The sequence below is a fragment of the Triturus cristatus genome, chromosome 1_1, assembly GCF_964204655.1.
Source record: "Triturus cristatus chromosome 1_1, aTriCri1.1, whole genome shotgun sequence".
In the NCBI taxonomy this organism is placed as follows: Eukaryota; Metazoa; Chordata; class Amphibia; order Caudata; family Salamandridae; genus Triturus; species Triturus cristatus.
Window position 1 is genome coordinate 57,381,047 of NC_140579.1, and position 18,021 is coordinate 57,399,067.

The window sequence follows — 18,021 nt, forward strand, 5'->3', positions numbered from 1 at the left end:
ACTCAAATGTTTTTTTTTTAAACTTTAAAATTACTGACGTATTATTATTAGTTATTTATACAGTTAACGGCGAGGACCAGTTTACGTTTGTTATTTGAATTTAGTATTCTGTTACAGTTATTTTATGAAATACTGCCCGCCCCGATGTTATGGCCTAGGACCAGAGGTCTTGAGCACCCAGAACTAGGTGTCCCAGCACCACATTAAGCCTGCTAGTAGTCGTTTTCTCCAGAAATGGTTGTGAATGCTCTGTGGTTGGGTGAAGTGTCATTACTGTTGTCATTGGCTCTTTACTGAGCTTTGATCTCTTCTCTGTTTTGCAGCCGAGGTGACTCTGGATCCTGACACTGTGAATCGATGGCTCATACTGTCTGAGGATGGAAAGAAAGTGAGACCTAGAGAACGAGCTCAGGAGTTTCCAGAAATGCCCCAGAGATTTAAAGGGCTTGTTGCTGTCCTCGGGATAGAGAGGCTGTGTGCAGGGAAGCATTACTGGGAGGTGGAGGTGGAGGGCAAGATGGCCTGGAGCCTAGGGGTGTGTGATGAGTATGTTATCAGAGACGCAGTGCCAACACTATCACCTGAAGATGGATTCTGGACAGTGTGGTTCAAACATGGTAAATATGAAGCTCGCACCTCCCCTCCCACCCTCCTGACCCCCCGTGTGGCACCCAGGGCTGTCGGTCTCTTCCTGGACTATGAAATGGGCAGGTTTTCAGTGTACAATGTGGATGACAGATCACTGCTCTTCACCTTCTCAGGGGCCTCCTTCCCCGATACCCTGCTGCCCTTCTTCAGTCCAGGACTCCATGATCGAGGGAAAAATGCTGGAGCGCTACAGATACTGACTGTGCAAGGATAGGACTGAAAGTATGTGTCTGTCTGTCTGTCTGTCCGCCTGTCCGTGTGGGGACTTGGGTGTGATAACACACTCACGCTGTGGGGACTTGAGTGCACTGTGGGGACCTGAACCCAAGTCCCCACAAAGTAATTTCTTCCAAATGATAGAAAATCACTTTAGAAACATTTCTGCCAAGTTTGACAACTTTTTTTTAAAAGTGCCTTGTGGGGACCTGTGTTTCGTAAAGCGTGTTTATTTTTTTGCTCGCTCTGTCCCTGTAGACAGGAGCCGGTATTGCAGTCTTAAACACACCGAGGAAACTTAACACACATTAGTAACCTGATGGTCAGTTTCCCTGCAGACGGCCTAGTCAATTTGTTGGGAAAGCAGAAGAGGCCCCAGCATATATTTTGTTGGAGTCCACAGACTTTACATTGTCATGCAGTCTTTAATTATAATCAACATAAATCATATTAAGATATTGTATATACATGTTTTATACAATAAGAATGTTTATTTTTACATATTGTAAAAGCTTAACAAAACAATTCAGGCCAGTTTCTCCTATTGGAAATACCTGATAAATTCATTATTTTAAATCAGAAAAGGAAAACACTCCACTCATGAAAATTAAACATTGAGGGCAGGCGCAACATAACAAAACAATAAAGTATTTAAGGGCATAGGTTAGAAGAGTATTAGGTTACTATAACATCACTGGGCAACACTGAACGTAGGGTGTATGCTTCTTCATTGGTGTTTAGTTAATCCAACTCTGAGGAACCGATGGAAGCCAAGTAGTTTGTGTTTAAATAGTTCATTGAAATGGAGCGCAATATCGACGCAACACGTTTCATCAATATTCCAATTTCCTACTATCACTTCAGTGAGAAATAGTTCCAAAATCACCTTTTACACACAAGGTTAAGTTCACTGCTTGCCTAGTAGCCTAACTTGTACAAAAAGACGAAATAAATGTTAAAGGCATTTCAAATAATTTCCCAAATGCCTAATAATTATAATTATTGCAATGTTGAATGCTTAACAACCAAAACTTTCAATGAGCGCTTATTTGTTTCTTAGGCGCTGTTTACCTGCAAGAAACTAACCATGCGCCCAGTGCCGGCGCTAGGCATGGGCAGCTGCCCAGGGCCCCGCGCATGCTCGCAGCCATGGGGCCTCGCACCTTTAAAGACATCAGAAGTTCTAGGCCCTGGGGGCCCCCTGAGAGTTTATATGTTTCTTTTTTATGTCAATCTGGCCTGTCTATGTAGGCCTAATGGCTGCATCTGCATGTTGATGAGAGCAATCAGACAGGTAATTTGAGTGCCCTTGCCTGTGAAGTGGCCCTGCCCCTGTATGAATAAAAGACAGAATATCCTGCAGGTGCACAGCAAAGGATAGTGTGGCGATGGCGGTGCATCACAATGGAAACTGCTCACCAAGGATTGGGGAGAGGAGTTGGCCTAACGGCTAGGGCGCTTGACCTCGGACCTGGGGATCTGGGTTCGAGTTTCGGTAATGTCGCTAAAACATCCTGTGATTCTGGGCAAATCACTTAAGCTCCCCATGCCTAACAAAAATGAATGTGTCCTAGTGTAACTCTCCCCTCTTCCCATCTTTGGTTCACGCAGAGGAGCAGAATCCGCATGCAAAAGTGGATGGAGCAGGGTTTAAAGCCTGCTGAGTCACTCAAGTCTTAGACCCGGTAGTAAATTAAAATGGACATTGAAAAGGGGCCCTATATTCATGTCCTTAACTTTGCTTGCAAAAACATTGATCTAGTGTCTGCACAATGGATGAAAGTCCTGAAAGGCAGGTGATGAGACGGGCCCGCTCTCCATTTTGCCCTCACCCTCAGAGGGAAAAAAACAAATCTTAACTCTGCAGCAGCGCCAGCCTTCGCAACCTTTAATGGAATTTCAGTGAGACTCGTTATAGTTCTTTCACAGTCTCATCATGTCAGAACTGGAGAATTTTCAATATTATATACAAGGAAGCTGTAGATGCTGCTTATTCATCTTATGCAACTAATAACCACTGACAAAGCCAATAGTACTGGCTTGTTCTAGGTGTAATTATACTTGTTGTAATATTTATCTGGAGGCAATGACAGGTTTTTTCAACCCACTTAAGGCCCTGCTCTCAGGTCAGTATGTAGGCCGTTTTTTAGGTCTCGCTGAGACAGCGCAAGCTGTCTCTTTGAGACATTTTGTAAGTGGGCTTTCAAAAGTGCTACCCACATGATTTGGCAGGCCTAAAGCTTGAGTGCACGATGGCGTGCACGTGCACAGCTGCTGCTCGCACTCCCTCCTCCCTTCTCGCCCTCCCTTTTCATCAGCTTCAGGCTCCTCTGATGCTGGCATTCCCCCCTCCCTTCTCGCCCAGCCCTTCTTGTCAACTCGGCTTGATTATTCGCGCGGTCGTGTTACTTTCACGGCCAATGCTTGTTTTCAATGGGGTTGTGGTTGCCACCCTCCCACTATGCACCCGTACTTAACCCCTTCCTTTGTTTCCCTGAACGCATGGGAAGAGCGTTCCCTGTATTACACAGAAGTGTGCTGTTAGGGGGTGTGCTCTGGCGAAGTGGATAGCGCTTTTATAAATGCAAATTACATTGCAGGTAAAATTTACTCTATATCCACTCTGAAAGCCATAGGTTTTCAGATTGTACACAGGTTAGGATTTAGGTTAGGTCACTAATACGGCTGTAATTCTTGTTTAACTTCAAAACTGAGCACGGCGCTGCTTCACGGACACTGCGCTCGGTTTATTCATATATTTTTTAACTTTAACACTGAGCACAGCGCCCGTTTCAAGGACACCGCGCTCAGTGTTAAAGTTAACAAATATATAAAGAAACCGAGCGCTGTGTCCATGAAGCGGCGCCGCGCTCAGTTATCAGTTTTACACTTAAGCATTTGCAATCCAATCACACCTATTGCATTGCAAATGCTTGTTTGTGTACTCTTCGTTCTCGGTTGGTTTGAAGTTCAGCTGGGGAATGGGGATAACATCCGGCTCCCCTGGTGGTGGCTTCTCTGATATGGCCGCCCTCAGTGTGAGCACATTAACACCACAGGGTGTAGCGTTGGGAACACAATTTATTGCCTGGTCACCAGCAGAGCACAGACAAAACAGGCGGATGGACTGTGCAGAGGGGCTGGGGGGATGACTGGTGGCGGTGAGCGTGGGCTGCTCTGTGGGCCTGTACCCCAGGGGAGTGTGGAAGGTGTGACTTCAAAATACAGCGCTCTGCAGCAGCTGCCTGTCCTGCCTACTGGGGCGGAAGCTCTTGAGGTTCACACAGAGCTCCGGATCGGGACAATAACCGGCTGAGTGGTGTTGGTACGATAAAACCTACGACGTGCAGGTTACACGCATGTCTCCGCTGCTGACATGTCAACCGACTGAACTATGCCACCGACTGAACTATATATAATATAGATATAATACTATAATATTGATTGTGCCACTCCGAACAGAAAGTGATCGAAAAATTGCTAAGACAGCCTTTGGAAACAGTACTGAAATCCCTTTTAAAACATTATTAAAACACGTACAACAATTTAATAAATATTTCCTTAAGTGGTGTTTCAAAAGTTCCATTTTATTTATTCTAATTTTGTCAGCTCTAGCATTAAAATATCACAGTGGACAGCTGAATAATGTTATACCTTAGACTGACACGTGCCTGCATCCCACGTTCCAAATAGTGACCGATGTGATGGTGAAAGTCTGCACTGTTCCTATGCCAGGCCTTTAAACCATGCAAAGTTCCCCTACAGTGTCCTCAGAGCTGCTGATTTACATCAGTCTAAAGTCAACAAAGTAGGACCGCGTCCATCCCACAAATCCCTGACCTTTTATCCCACACAAAATGAGAGCTATTTGACTAAGCACTAGATAAACTCAGCGGATCGCTACCGCTGCGCCTAAAATAAACACGAATCGGGGATGAGGGAAGCGGCAGAAAATGCTGCCCACGCTCAACAATCAATTGACACAGCTGACGGATTGGAGAAACACAAAGAACGACAATTCCTGAACAACTTTGCTAACACCTTGTTTAATGTAACTGGTGTTCATTCAAAGCGCTCCAATACCTTCGGGTAGAGTTGGCGCTATGCAAAAACAAACAATAAACCTGAATAATTTAATAGCAGTAACGACGAGTACAGCACAGGAAAGTCACCCTTTATATGTCAGTAGAAAACAAGTTAGACCATTCATTTCACTATTCGGCAAAAGGATATTAGTGGCTTAGGGCGCCCAAAGGTAAAAAGAGCTCAGTTTTATGCATGATTGTGTCATACATTCACTCACACCAGTGTAACTCTCGCTCATTTATTTACCTAAACCACAGACTAATATATATGTATGGAAAGCAGCAACTAACATCATCGAGTGTAGAAAAAAGAAAATGTCAGCGTGCTCCTGTCATGCTAACGCAACTCCAGAAATCAACGAATCTTAGCTCTTTATTAATAAATTACCAGTTGGCAAAACAATGTGTGATTATGTAAAGTGTCCAGCACGTAATAGGAGTAAAAAGCTTTTGTTCAGGGCTGAAATAATGAATATATGTTTCCTGTGGCAAAGGGTCAAGCCCTCTGACAGAGAGGGCGCCATGTCAGTGCTGTGATGTACCGCTGTCAGAGAGGGCCACCGAGGCGGGACGCCATGAGTGCGGCCCACACCAGCTCGTCTAATGAAAACCAAACAACCTTGTGAATATGTGCGAACACAAAGCTGCGTCACCCGGCTGTTCCTCCTAGGCGTCGGCGCATAATTTATTATATAAATCACCATTTAGATTGAGTGAACCCTGCGTTAAAAATAAGAAATGTTTAAATATCTATTCACGGCGGTTCTGAAGGCAACCGTCCGCAACCACCTATCTTGCTGTCTCACAGTTAAAGCAACAACACTAAATTTGACTTATCGGTGGCATACTCGCCTACAAATACAATGCGGGTGGTGGGCGAGTGAGCCGCTCTGATCTATGAGGGTGGGCTGCACTTTTTCCATGATCTACCACTTTAATTACCATCTGTGGTTCGAGTGAAATTGATCAATGTAGAATCCATGGAAAACTGAGCATCCGCTGCTTGCCCTCATCTGCAGCGAAATATATTTTTTTAAAGTGCAGCGATATATTGTGCGTTACAGAAAAACGAGAACCCAGTTTACTCCGGACCATTAATAAATCGTCTGGGCCGGTTTTACGGCAGAGCGTATAATTTTTTATTTTTTTTAAGACCAAAACCCCGGATCGCCTGGTGGAGTAGAAAACACTGCTATAAAATGTGCCAAAGCAGCATTTGAATAAACCCTGAAATTGTAACTAAAGAGCTTGCCTATGAATATGCCTTGCCTATGCGCCTGTATGATGAATCCGCTTCGTTTCCGTAGTAACTGTAATTTAGATTGGAGCATAAAACTTCCAGTGTCCTCTACAAAAGGCTCCTCGTTTACTTTCAAACAGGCACGGGTGACAGTCTGAAGAACAAGAGGATAAGCAGGGGCACGGTTTGCATTACAGGTCTATCAGTCTTTCACTCACTGGCGTGAACAGGGCACTTTTTTATCCCCCTTTCCCTTTAGGGTGTGACTGTAAATGTTATCAGATTCGTTACAGAACCAGGAGTATCATCTGCCTTTCATTCTTTCCCCCAAACCACCATCACAACAAGCTCTGCACTTCAGCAGGGAGGCCAAGCAATGGATGCTCAAGCATGACCTCTGAGCGCCCAGGCTGGGCAGCTCGGTAGTCCATCCGTCAGAATCCTGCAGGTCCTTCGGGCTCTTGTTCTACAAACCTGGCACCTTTTACAGCAGCAGAATCCAGATTTGCACTAAGTTGCAATATAGTGCGCCAATCACATGTTGTATGCTGTACGTGGAAACATACTCGCCCGTCCAAGCTCCGCACGAGTCTGGCGTCATTTATGTACAAAGCAATCTGTGGCATGATAGCATACAGATACAGTTACTATATCACAGCAATACGGATGGCGCCTAACTCCGCCTTAGCCATGCCTTCGCGGCATAGCCAATAGGTCTCGCTTTTGGGACCTTATAAGTATTTAGTTATGCAGCACAATATCCTTGGTGCAACAACATCAACTGTTGCATGGCTAAACACTTATAAGGTCCCAAAGGCGAGACCTATTGGCTATGCCAATGCTTGTTGGTGATGCCATTCATAGTTGGCAGCAAGCATTGGCAAACCCAAAACTTTGTTTAATGCCTTTCAAAGGTGAGACCTATTGGCATTGTCAATACTTATGTTATGTCCGTGCTTCAATGATAGAAAACAATGTTTCATGCTGGTGGCTGTTTAATAAACAATTTGAAGGCTTAGATGGCTGCATTTATCCTGGTGCCAAGCAGCGTTGCAACTGCACCCTCAAACACAGTAAAAAAATAATAACTGGGAAATATTTCATTAAGAAAGAAGAGGGAACTTTGGGATTTTAAGTATTGAAAGAGCTTTATATAGCGCGGACAAGACCCTCTCGGGTGACAGAGTGATTCACAATGATAACGAAAGGATGTAATGATACAAACGATAAGCTATGTACATGTAAGTAGTATAGGTAATGCAGCAAAAGTTTCATAAGCAAATAATACAGAAAATAACAAGAACAGTACTGGAACACATAGTCATATGAAATGCTGGCATAGGTGGAGTCCGATAGGTGTTGGGGCAGTGTGTAGATGGTTGGGAAAGAGACAAGCAGCCCGGATCTCAGAGATGTGGACAAGAATTGGTAAGTGGAACCTTACACAGGCTGGTAAGTGTTGCACTTCAGGACAGGGGGGTATGGCCTCAAGTGTGAGAGAAATCTGATGGTTTCTGAAGATGGAGGAGGAAGGGGTTGCGCCTGATCTCTGGATGAAGAGAGTTGCACATTCTAAGGGTAATTCTGGAAAAGGATTCATTGTAGGTTCTCTTTTTGTTGAATATTTGTGGCATAAGTAGTAAGGAACTTGTGCTTCTGGAAGTTCTGTTTCCACCAAATAGGGTCAATTTCTGGGACAGGTAAGAAGGGGTGTTGTGATGCAGGGCTCTATGGGCCAAATAGGCAATTTTGAGATGGATCCTAGCCTCACAGGGTAACCATTTCAGTGACTGGAGATCAGGGGATGAGCCTTGCTGCCATGTTCAAGTTGGCCTTGAGCACAGCGATTTAGCTTTTCGGGAGGCCCACCAGGGTAGCACTACCGTGGTGTAATTTGGATATCATAAGTGCTTGAACCACTGTTTTGAGATCTGTCGTAGGAAAGAAAGGTTTTAGTTTCCTTAATGCATGTAGTTGACGTTAGCTCCTCTGGTGAGTGACGGCACGGAAGTGCTCTTGCATGGAGAGGGTATTGTCCAAGATTATTCCTTGGGATTTAGCGTAGTCAATGATGTGGGGGGTACAGTTCAAGATGTAGTAATTTGAAATTAGGGGTTATACTGGGTGGTGAGATCAATAGGAATTCTATTTTGAGGTCGTTGAGTTTGAGGTGGTTAACAGTCAGCAAATGTTGCGTTTTCTTCGGTGTTGTTAAGGGCGCTGATTTCATCGGGTGATGTAAGTTTCATGTAGAGTGAGTATCATCTGCATACATGTGACAGGAGATGTGAGAGAGATTGAGGATTTCAGTCAAGGGCTCCATGTACAGGTTGAACAGTGTTGGGGACGGAGGGAAATCTTGGGGGACGCCTAGGGAAACGGGCGAATGATCAGAAACAGCGTGATTTATTAGACCGCGCTGAGATCTGTTGTGAAGGAAGGAGAAGAACCATTTTAATATGATACCAGAGAGGGCCATCCTGTGTTCTAAAAGGTTCAAAACAGTTTCATGATTCACAGTGTCGAAAGCAGCTGATAGGTCATGTAGGATTAGTAAGCAAGATTCATTCTGATAAAGTGAGCGTAGAGCGTTCTCAGCAATGTGGACCAGGGAAATTTCGGTACTATGGCTTAGTCTGAAACCGGATTGACATTGGTCAAGGAGATAGAATTTCTTAATGTGATTGCGAAGTTGTATATACACACATTTTTCTAGGAGTTTAGCAAAAATTGGGATGTTGGAGATAGGGCTGTATTTGTTGGGGTCAGAGTGGTCGGAGCTGGGGTTTTTTAAGATAAGAGGAACAAGTCCAATTTTTGGGCATTCAGGTATGGAGCCTTGCATAAGTGAAACATTGTTAATCCTAGCCATAAGGGGAGCAGGGAGAGAACGGACGCATTGAGCAGTTTGGAAGGAAGAGGATCGTTGAAGTGGTTGGAGTATTTCAGAGAAGTTAGAAGTTTTGAGGTGACACTTTCATTGAAGATTTTAAAGCTGGACCAGGCGGTGTTGTTTTTAAGTCTCATAGCATTCTGGATCTTGGTGTTGAGTAGCATGGGGTGTTGAGTAGCATGGGGTGTTGATTAGCATGGTTCTCTCAGCACAGGAGGCAAAAGTTTAGCCGTTAGGTGTGATTTTGGGGTCAGAGGATGGGGCATTGCTTTCCCTGTTCATTTGGTTTTTGACAATTTCAAACAGTTTCTTTTGTCAATTCATTGCTGTATCAAGTTGATTATGAAAGTTTCCAATGCGCCTGTTGTAGGTGCTCCTTTTTTTGTAGAAGTTTGTGGTTAGGCAGAGATGGGGTATGTATCAATGCTCTTTCAGCAAGTCTGAAGCCTCAACGTTCCTCGTTAAGGTTATAGCTGAGCCAGGGGTTGTATCTTTTCAATGGGATTCTTTTTAGTTGTTTGGGGGCATTAGTATCCATGATTTTTGTCATGGAATTGAAGTAGTGTTCAGTGAGTCATGACCGTCATGCATGTTGGAGGGAGGGAGCAGGTTGCAGTTACTTATAGCCAACACAGTGAGTTGGTTGATGTTACAGGTGTCTCTGACCCAATGTTTGGCGTTCAAAGGTCGGCCCTTAGAGGTAACTGCTCTTTTTGATATGAAGAAGGTGATCCAATGGTGGTCAGTCCAGTCACAGGGTAGGATAGATTCAATTTTAATTATGTTCTTTTTTTGCAATGATTAGATCTAAGGTGGCCCCTTTCTTATGGGTAGGGCTGTTGCAGGCTTGGATGAAGTTAAGGTCCTGGAGGAAGCATTTAAAATTGTTCACACGTGGGTCTCTAGTGTTGTTCCAGTGAATGTTGAAGTCACTAAGAACAATCTAGTTGTTATGCTCTTCATCATTAGAGGAGATGATCTCCATGGTCTGTTTCATGAATGTCTGGTTTTCACCGGGAGGGTACACTTTGAATATCACTTGCAAATCACTTCCACGAACACCATCCTTCCTACTCAGTTTTCACCGAAGAGTGTTTCCACAAATGCTTCCTCTGCTGCCAACCACAACAAATCTGCAACTACAGCATTTGCTTTCTCCTCCACACTACTCAGGTCAAAAACAGCAGAATCCAATGGCTTTGATTAAGTGCCTTCTTTTGTTTCCCATTAATGCTACCATCCATTTGCGTGTCCATTCTTCCCACAGAACAGCCAATGCAAAGGCCGCCTCATTTTCCCCTCTCCTCATAATAACCATTTATTATTTTCAGCGTTTTATTAAAGTATGTTATTCTTAGTCTCACCCAACATAAACTAATAAAGGAAAATGTTTAAACCAAAATACATAAATTGACAATCCCATGACTCAAGAGCAATATCTGCAATAGACTAAATCAAACCAAGAAGTAGTCTGATGGATTATAATTTTCCTCTTGATTGTTTTGACTCATGGTGACTATCAGTTGTACACTCCAGGCGCTCAAATAATTTCAAAGTTATCCTTAAAATGACTTAGTACAAAAAATAAGCTGGCAATGTAATGGAAGAACTTAGGGCATAAGAAACAATTGTCCCCAAGGAAACGCCACAGGGAAGAACGCTAAACTTAGTGCTCATGAAATAAAGTATGGACCATGGCTTAGCAAATGCCACAATATTTATATTGGCTTAAAATAAGAAGGTTCAATTGTGTAGGGCAGACACTGCCATACTTGATAAAATAATTAGTGATTAAATATACACACACACACAAGGTGCTACACAATCTAGCTAGATTGTTATTAACATAAAATAGAGCCATAGAAACTCTATATAGTTTAGTCCAAAACATATCCTATAGCCAGTCTTACTATGAGAAAGCTGTTGACATTTCGACTAATTGGGAAAACAACCATTAGGTCTCTTCATCGCAAAACCATCTAGCTAAAGAAAAAATGATGACATAACCCAGGAGCTCAATGGTCCAAATGATCAAACTCACTGAGAGCAGGTCAACAAAAAGTAGCCAAACTCCAGTATCCCAATCACGAATACGATCACAGAGCAAAATGTCCCAAATTTTCCAGCACTGGATGCAGCATGGATCATAAATCAGTCTGTGCTGTCAAATCCAATCCCTTGTCAAAGAGATTGGAAAAGAAATTGGACTCTGCACTCAACCCCTGGCATTTTACTCATGACTTTCACAGTGCTTTGTTTCATAACAGCTACACGCGCACCTTGCCTCAAAACCTGACATTATTTAGTAAGGCCCCAACACCATTCCTAGGCAAGAAAATGGCTCCTTCTCTACCTTTCTTAAAAGTACAACACAATTTTTTATTTGGTAATGGCCATAAGGCATCTGGAATGTATCTACAGCCTTTGCTCTTAACTTGGTACCACTGCCCCACCTGGACTGTGTTCTTCTTCTACAACTTAGGACTCTTCTGTGTATCAACTTTGTCCCCAGGCGTTGGCTGCTCTAAAATCTGGTCAATAACAGCATTCCGCCAATTAATCACACCAGTTCCAATTTTTGTTTCAGTGAATCAAAACAACTACAAGCCCCACAGCACAAGCCTTAGTTGTTTGTGTAGCTCTGCGCCCATGTATGAACTGTTTTTTCTCATGTACACCCTAGACCGATTCAAGGTATTTGCAGAAACCATAAGGCCCATATTAAAAGTTGGACATTCCCATAAGGCCCTCATTAGAATCACAAGTCCAAATCCCATACTGGGATTACAACTGGGACACAAACTGAGCACTCAAGGTTTTGTGGATGAAAGATTATCGGCAGGTTAAAAAAAAGAATGAAAATATTGATGGTAAATATTGCACATTTTGCATCTGTGCACTGCTGAATGGCGGAAACATAAGCAATTAAGGTTTTATCCCCCATTCTTGAAGTCCAGAAATGGTGCTCCCACTAATTAACCCACCCCAGTATCACAAATTGTGCATGCAAAATTACAACACCAAATGTATGCCAGACTTAGAACGAAGACCTCAATAGGCTCTCTTGATACAATGCTAAGGAAGGAGGTAGGACCCTAAAGCAGATCGGCCAGTCTCATACAATTCTTCACTAGCAAGCAACATAAACAGCTATCAACACATTTATCTGGATGTATTCCTATATATCCGAATACATCCTGTTCTGATCTGCAATCTCATTCTACTTCCATTGGCTATGGTGTAAATTCATACGAACATATTTACCATATCAATAAATGTAAGCAGTAAAGAGAACAGTAGACGTCACTGAAAGCCTCAACACCTTTTGTAGTAGACATGGTGAGGAGCTAAACTGAAATGTATTCCTGTGCTAGAGCCTACATTTTCCATCTGCATTATATTATATTTTCTGGTGAGTAGCCAAGTGGTGCTTAACGCATGCACCTTTGTTGCTTGGTCAAAACCCAAAAGGTATGACACATGGCCTCACCTGAAATATACATACTCATTTTGTATACATTGCTTTTATATCCCTGGCAGCCAAATTACAGTAATTGTATTCTCAAGAGGAAAAATAACTACTAAGCTCCTTCCTTCATTTCAACATATTATTAGACTGAGAAAGCACATTCCTTTATTTCAACACATATGCAATGATCAAGGGATCTGTGTTCATGTGTTGGTGAGCAGTTGTAGACTTGTTCATCTAAGACATAGGATTCTCTTTTCTAGAAAGAGGGTTTGGCTCTCTGTCTTGGTGTGGAGCCAGTCCTACTCCACATCCTCTTCGAAGACTGCGATTGCGTCCTTGCCGAGGGGGACGTAATGTACAAGTTCCACCTCACCCCCTCCATTGCTCCTCTTCTGGAAGTGGATCTCCAGCACATCCTGCAAGGCCTCCTCATCCATGATGTCAGGGATACCGGTCAGTAGCACTGTCTTTTGACAAATGGAATCTCGGAACTATCAGGAAGGAAGAAACAGTCAAGACGTTAAAATATAGCAATAAAGACAACCCTTTCTTCAATAGATGGAAAGGTTCTCAGAAGCCGAATGTACGCTCCAACTACAGCAGGTCTGTGCCCTTGTGAAATATCTTTTGTGGTTTCAAAATAGATCAGGAGTAAATACCCAACCCAGTTGTTTGTGATTTTGGAGAACAATACCAAAACTTGTTGAAACCAGTTCGGAGGACCTTTGTTTTATTTCCCATTTATTTTCTCAATGAATGGCATTCACCAAGCTGACAAAATAAACTAGGTGACAACCATGTTTGGTGAAAAATGCTCAGAGGGTTGTTTTTCTCTCGCCTGGCCTGCCCACTGCTGCTCCCAGTGTTAGTCTGTAAAACAAACCCATCTCCTGTGTACCCCTTCTCTTTTACGTAGTATTTTATGTATTCTAGGATGAAATCACCCCCTTAAACTCTCTTTTATTTTCACAATCGATCCCAGGCTTATAGATCTGTTTTTCTTTTTTCACAGCCAACGCAAGCCTTTCCTCTTTGTCCTCTCTTCTCTCCTACCATCCCCTTTCCCATACACGGACAGTGTCCTTGGGCTCCCTTTTGTTGCTTACTGTTGTGTAGTGTCCCTATCTAGCCTCCGATTAATTAGGTCTTGCCTGAGCCAGCGCATGTGCTGTCTCAGGAGACACATTTTGTATACAGGATTTTCAAAGCGCTACCAGCGCTGGCCTAACGCTTGCGTTCACGCGAGCGTGCACGCGCGCAGCCGGCAATAACGGCTGCGCGCGCACCACTCGCGTGCTTACCACACAGCGCGCCCGTCCTCGCGATCACTTTCAACTTTGATCGCGATTACTCTCGTTTTCACGGCCGCGTGGCCGTTACTTTTATGGCCGAACGGCCAATGCTTGTTTACATTTACATTTCTTTTTTGCTGATGGCACACAGTCTCTTGCACTGCAGTGCCGACTGCTGTTTATTTACTGCTCGGCAGAAGGCGAAAGTTAACATGTGCTAAATATAGGAACCCTCTCGGGCCCGAGGGCTTTCTGTCTGCTTTGCTTTCTTGGCAAAGTGCGCTGAAATGGAGCAACACCCTGCATGACATATCTGGCCGTGGGACGGCACTTGCAAACCCTTACTCTGCCGCCTAAATATATTTTATATTATTTTTACTTTCATGACTTGATCGTCCAGTAAAATTATTGACAGATTAAGATGGTGTCTCTGGACGCAGTGGGTGCCAGGAAACCAAAGGAAAACAACCTCGGTGCAGCGCAATGCAGTCTTGAAGCCATGTATTTATTCCATGATTCCAAAATGGCACATGAACAATATGCCAATGCTTGTTGTTTAACTTCTAGCCATGTTTCTGTCAGTGTTTGCTACTGCTTACATTAAATATTTTCGCTCACAAAATCCCACCTTCCAATTGCGCACCCAGCTGCTGGAATAATTATTGAAAAAAACATTCCGCGTGAGCGAGGGGGTAAGGTGGGAGTGGGGGTTTGGCATCTCCTCTCAATCAGGAGGTTTGTGGTTGCCCTACCATTTACAAGGCCTCTTTTCCATTTTAGCCTCTCTGTGGGCGCAGGCAGTGTTGCCAGATTTTTAGAGCATTCTCTAGCCCAGTGTTCTTCAATCTGTGGGGCGCGCCCCCCTGGGGGGCGCGACGCCATCTCAGGGGGGGGGTGCGCACTCCACCCTAAACTCTAACCATTGTTTCCCACGTCGCAAGTTGTTCTGCTTCCGGTATTTCTTTACCCATTTCAAATGGGGATGTTAGATTGGGAAGCTCCGGAACAGCAGCCAATCAACACGTAGGAACGTCACCACTGACGTTCCACAAAGGAGGAGGCAGCAGCATAGATGGCAGGAAGTGCCACGAAATCTGTGTGCAAATAACTCCTGCATACACCTACTTCTTTCTACATTCCTGCTGTTTGCTTCGTGCTTGCTGCCTTTTCTGCCTTGATTCTGCTTTGTGTGCTGTGGAGGCTTTCCTGGTTTTACCGCTGCGCAGTGAAGGAGTTTGCTGGTCTCTTGACACCTTGGAAGATCACCAACAGGTAAGTGGAATGGGCTTCTGTAATAGAATTGTGCCCTAATATACTGCTAGGCCATTTAATGCTGCCCATTTTTCGAAGTCGGAGGGGGGGGGGGGGGGGAGAGGAGGGGAGTGGGAGGACGTGAAGGGGGTTCGACAGTCACGGAGGGTTTGAGGAGAAATGGATGGGTCACGACGTGCCCATGCTTTTCTTATTTCAAGGGAAACGTTGCCCCCCTTCTGGGAAGAGCTAACCGTCCCAGGAATGGGTTAATTGCTAGAGCGGATATGCTTCAGCTGCAGTGGAGGGCAGGGAGTCTCTGCTATGAAACCGAAAGCAAACGAACAGAGTCTACAGTGGACTGTCTGTTCCTTCGTGTTCCGTTTCATGGCAGAGGAGACTCCCTGCCTCCTACTGCAACTGAAATGACTGTCAGTCCCCATTTCTAAGTGCTTGGTGAAGTGACATAACACAAAAAGATGTCCCCCCTGCAGAATGTGTGGAGGGGTCCCAGAGTTTCACATATGCTTATTGGTCTTGGGCTGAATGGGGCGCCACCTGAATGGATGAGGGGCCCGTTGCGCCGCAGGATTTGCAGGGGCCTGTTTTACGCCCAAGATCTGGTGAAGTTAAGCTGCTTAGTCTGGGTGTATAATGTAGGTAGGGACAGTTCCATTTTCTGGATAGGAATGGGAAGCACTGAAGTTTACCTAACTTCCAAAGTGCGTTCATGAAAGCATTGGGGCAAAAAACTGAGATGGGCAAAGGATGAGCAAGATATAGTTAGAAAGAAAATGGGGAAGGAAATGGCCAAAGGTCAGCTGAGGGACATTTTGATGTCTGCTTGTTGAGGGAGTTAATCATTTCACCCCTTAAGGTGGTGGTCAAAAGAAGTGTGTCCATACAGGCTGACTGACAACCTATCATGGCCTGAAGCATAATCACTCAATGAATGAATGAATGAGTACATCTCCCATCAAAACTGAACAGTGAAAATACATGGACCTAAAGCGGGTAGTGGGGATGCAGTGAAGCTGCTGAAACAAGTGCAGCGTACATTCCACCTTTACCTTGTTCTGGTTCACTCAGCAGGTGTAGTTGAAGGGCTGGAACATGGGGACAAGGTGTTTCCAAAGGGATGTTCTGTGTCATGACTACTTTTGTGGCAGTTAAGTACTTTCAGGCAATTGTTTACAGTGACCTCAGGATCAGGACAGTCCATGCACTACTTCGACAAGTGCTCTTGGGAGGTACATGAGGCAAAGGCTGATGCAAGTATCCTGCAGGTGTTTGAAAGTACACCCAAAGGTTTTTAGTCCCAGAGAAAACTAAGCCCTCAGACCAGCATACGAAAGCTTAGCTCATAATTCATGTGAAATGGTGTGTGAGTGGGTAAGTGAAGGGATGGGTGGATGACTGAGTGGATTAGTGAAAGGGTGAATGAAAGGGTGAATGGATGGATAATGAAAGAGAGGATGAATGGGTGAGTGGTAGGATGGATGAGAGAAAAGGTAAATAGATGGAAGTATGGGTGGAAGGGTGGATAGATGGGTAAAAGGTTGGATGGATGAGTGAAAGGATGGATGGATGGATGGGTGGATGATGTGCGAGTGAATGGGTGGATGGGTGAAAGGGTAAATGGCTGGTTGGATGGAGGAGTGTACGGATGATAGGGTGAAAGGGTATATGGAGGGATGGATGAGTGAAAGGAGGGATGGATGAGTTAAATGATGGATTGAAGGATATATGATGGAAAGGTTTGCAAATGGTTGAAAATGTGTGGCTATGGATGGGCACACAGATGGAAGGACATGGTGAAATGAATGAATGGTTAAAGACTGAATGATGGATGAAAGAATGATTACACCTTGTAGCCCAATTATCTTAAGTACATTGACTTTCATATTTATATGAGTCATTGTATTTATATAATGTGTGTGATGTAACGCAATCCGACACCCTGCCGTACATACTTGGGATGAATAGCACTATAAAAGAAATCAAATACACATGAAGGACGGTCTATGCGAAAATGAGGGGCACCATTGGAGGGTGGTAGCAAGGCCGGACTGGCTACACCGGGTATCAGGCATTTCCCTGGGAGGCTGGAAAGGTGGGGGCGGTTTTGTTACTGGGGGTTGACACTGCAAAGTTCCTTGTATATCCAGCAGTTTTTAGGCAACAATGAAAGCCCCATCACTTATATTCAGGTGTGGTGCATATTTTTAGTACTTATAATTTGGTTAGTCCTAACAGTAGCCATCCCTTATTTGATGGTTACAAAAGAAAAGAATAACACAAACACAGATGAATGGGTAGCTAACATTAAAGGAGATAGAGTAGCATTAGAAGCACCAGATGAGTCTAATACTAAAAGAGTTAGATGTACATCACAGTGAGACAAATAATGACACTGCTTTAAATGTATTTCCAAAGTTATTAGTGCAATATGTGCACACTATGGAAGTTAGTGATTGTTATGTGTGTATGAAATTACCTGCATCAGTAGCAGAAGGTGTAACATATCACCATATTCCATTAACCTATGGTATTTCTTGTAGTATTTTAGCAAGTTTGTTTTATAGAAGAGGAAAGTTACAATATTATTATTCTAATATAGATGGGATTTTTTCTGAGGTTCCTATGTGAAAGCGCACAAACCCAGTTCTTAGTATTAAGGAGAATATTTTCCAACTATGAAAACAATAGATATAGCTGAAGCACACAAGCGCAATCTAGCATGTAAATTACACGAAGAAGAAAAGATATTTTTGAATTTAGTTGAGCAAAGGAGAGGGCTTCTGAACCGAAACCTCAAATACCTCAATGGGCTGAGAAAGAAGAAATTTATACAACTGGCAAGACTCATGCTGCTATATCCCTGGACTTTGAAAAGAAAGGGAAGATCTGCTTCCATTGATTAA

The 18,021-nt window shown here is 43.8% G+C and overlaps 2 protein-coding genes across 6 annotated transcripts in view; one reads left to right on the forward strand and one right to left on the reverse strand.

Moving 5' to 3' along the window:
- The window catches only part of LOC146869378 (E3 ubiquitin-protein ligase TRIM39-like), a 144,474-nt gene extending 139,125 nt beyond the window's left edge, over nucleotides 1-5,349 (forward strand). The window contains exon 6 of one of the 2 annotated variants that reach the window (XM_085599675.1): nucleotides 324-5,349. In XM_085599675.1, the coding sequence (XP_085455801.1) occupies nucleotides 324-862 (539 nt within the window). In that variant the 3' untranslated portion in view covers nucleotides 863-5,349. The remainder of the gene's footprint in view (nucleotides 1-323) is intronic. The other variant, XM_085599672.1, reaches the window with a different exon arrangement.
- Nucleotides 5,350-7,318: 1,969 nt separating this feature from the next.
- Nucleotides 7,319-18,021, reverse strand: part of LOC146869379 (interferon-induced 35 kDa protein homolog) — a 262,547-nt gene continuing 251,844 nt past the window's right edge. For all 4 annotated transcript variants that reach the window (XM_085599690.1, XM_085599678.1, XM_085599686.1 and 1 more), the window contains one exon: nucleotides 7,319-13,045. In XM_085599690.1, the coding sequence (XP_085455816.1) occupies nucleotides 12,854-13,045 (192 nt within the window). In that variant the 3' untranslated portion in view covers nucleotides 7,319-12,853. The remainder of the gene's footprint in view (nucleotides 13,046-18,021) is intronic.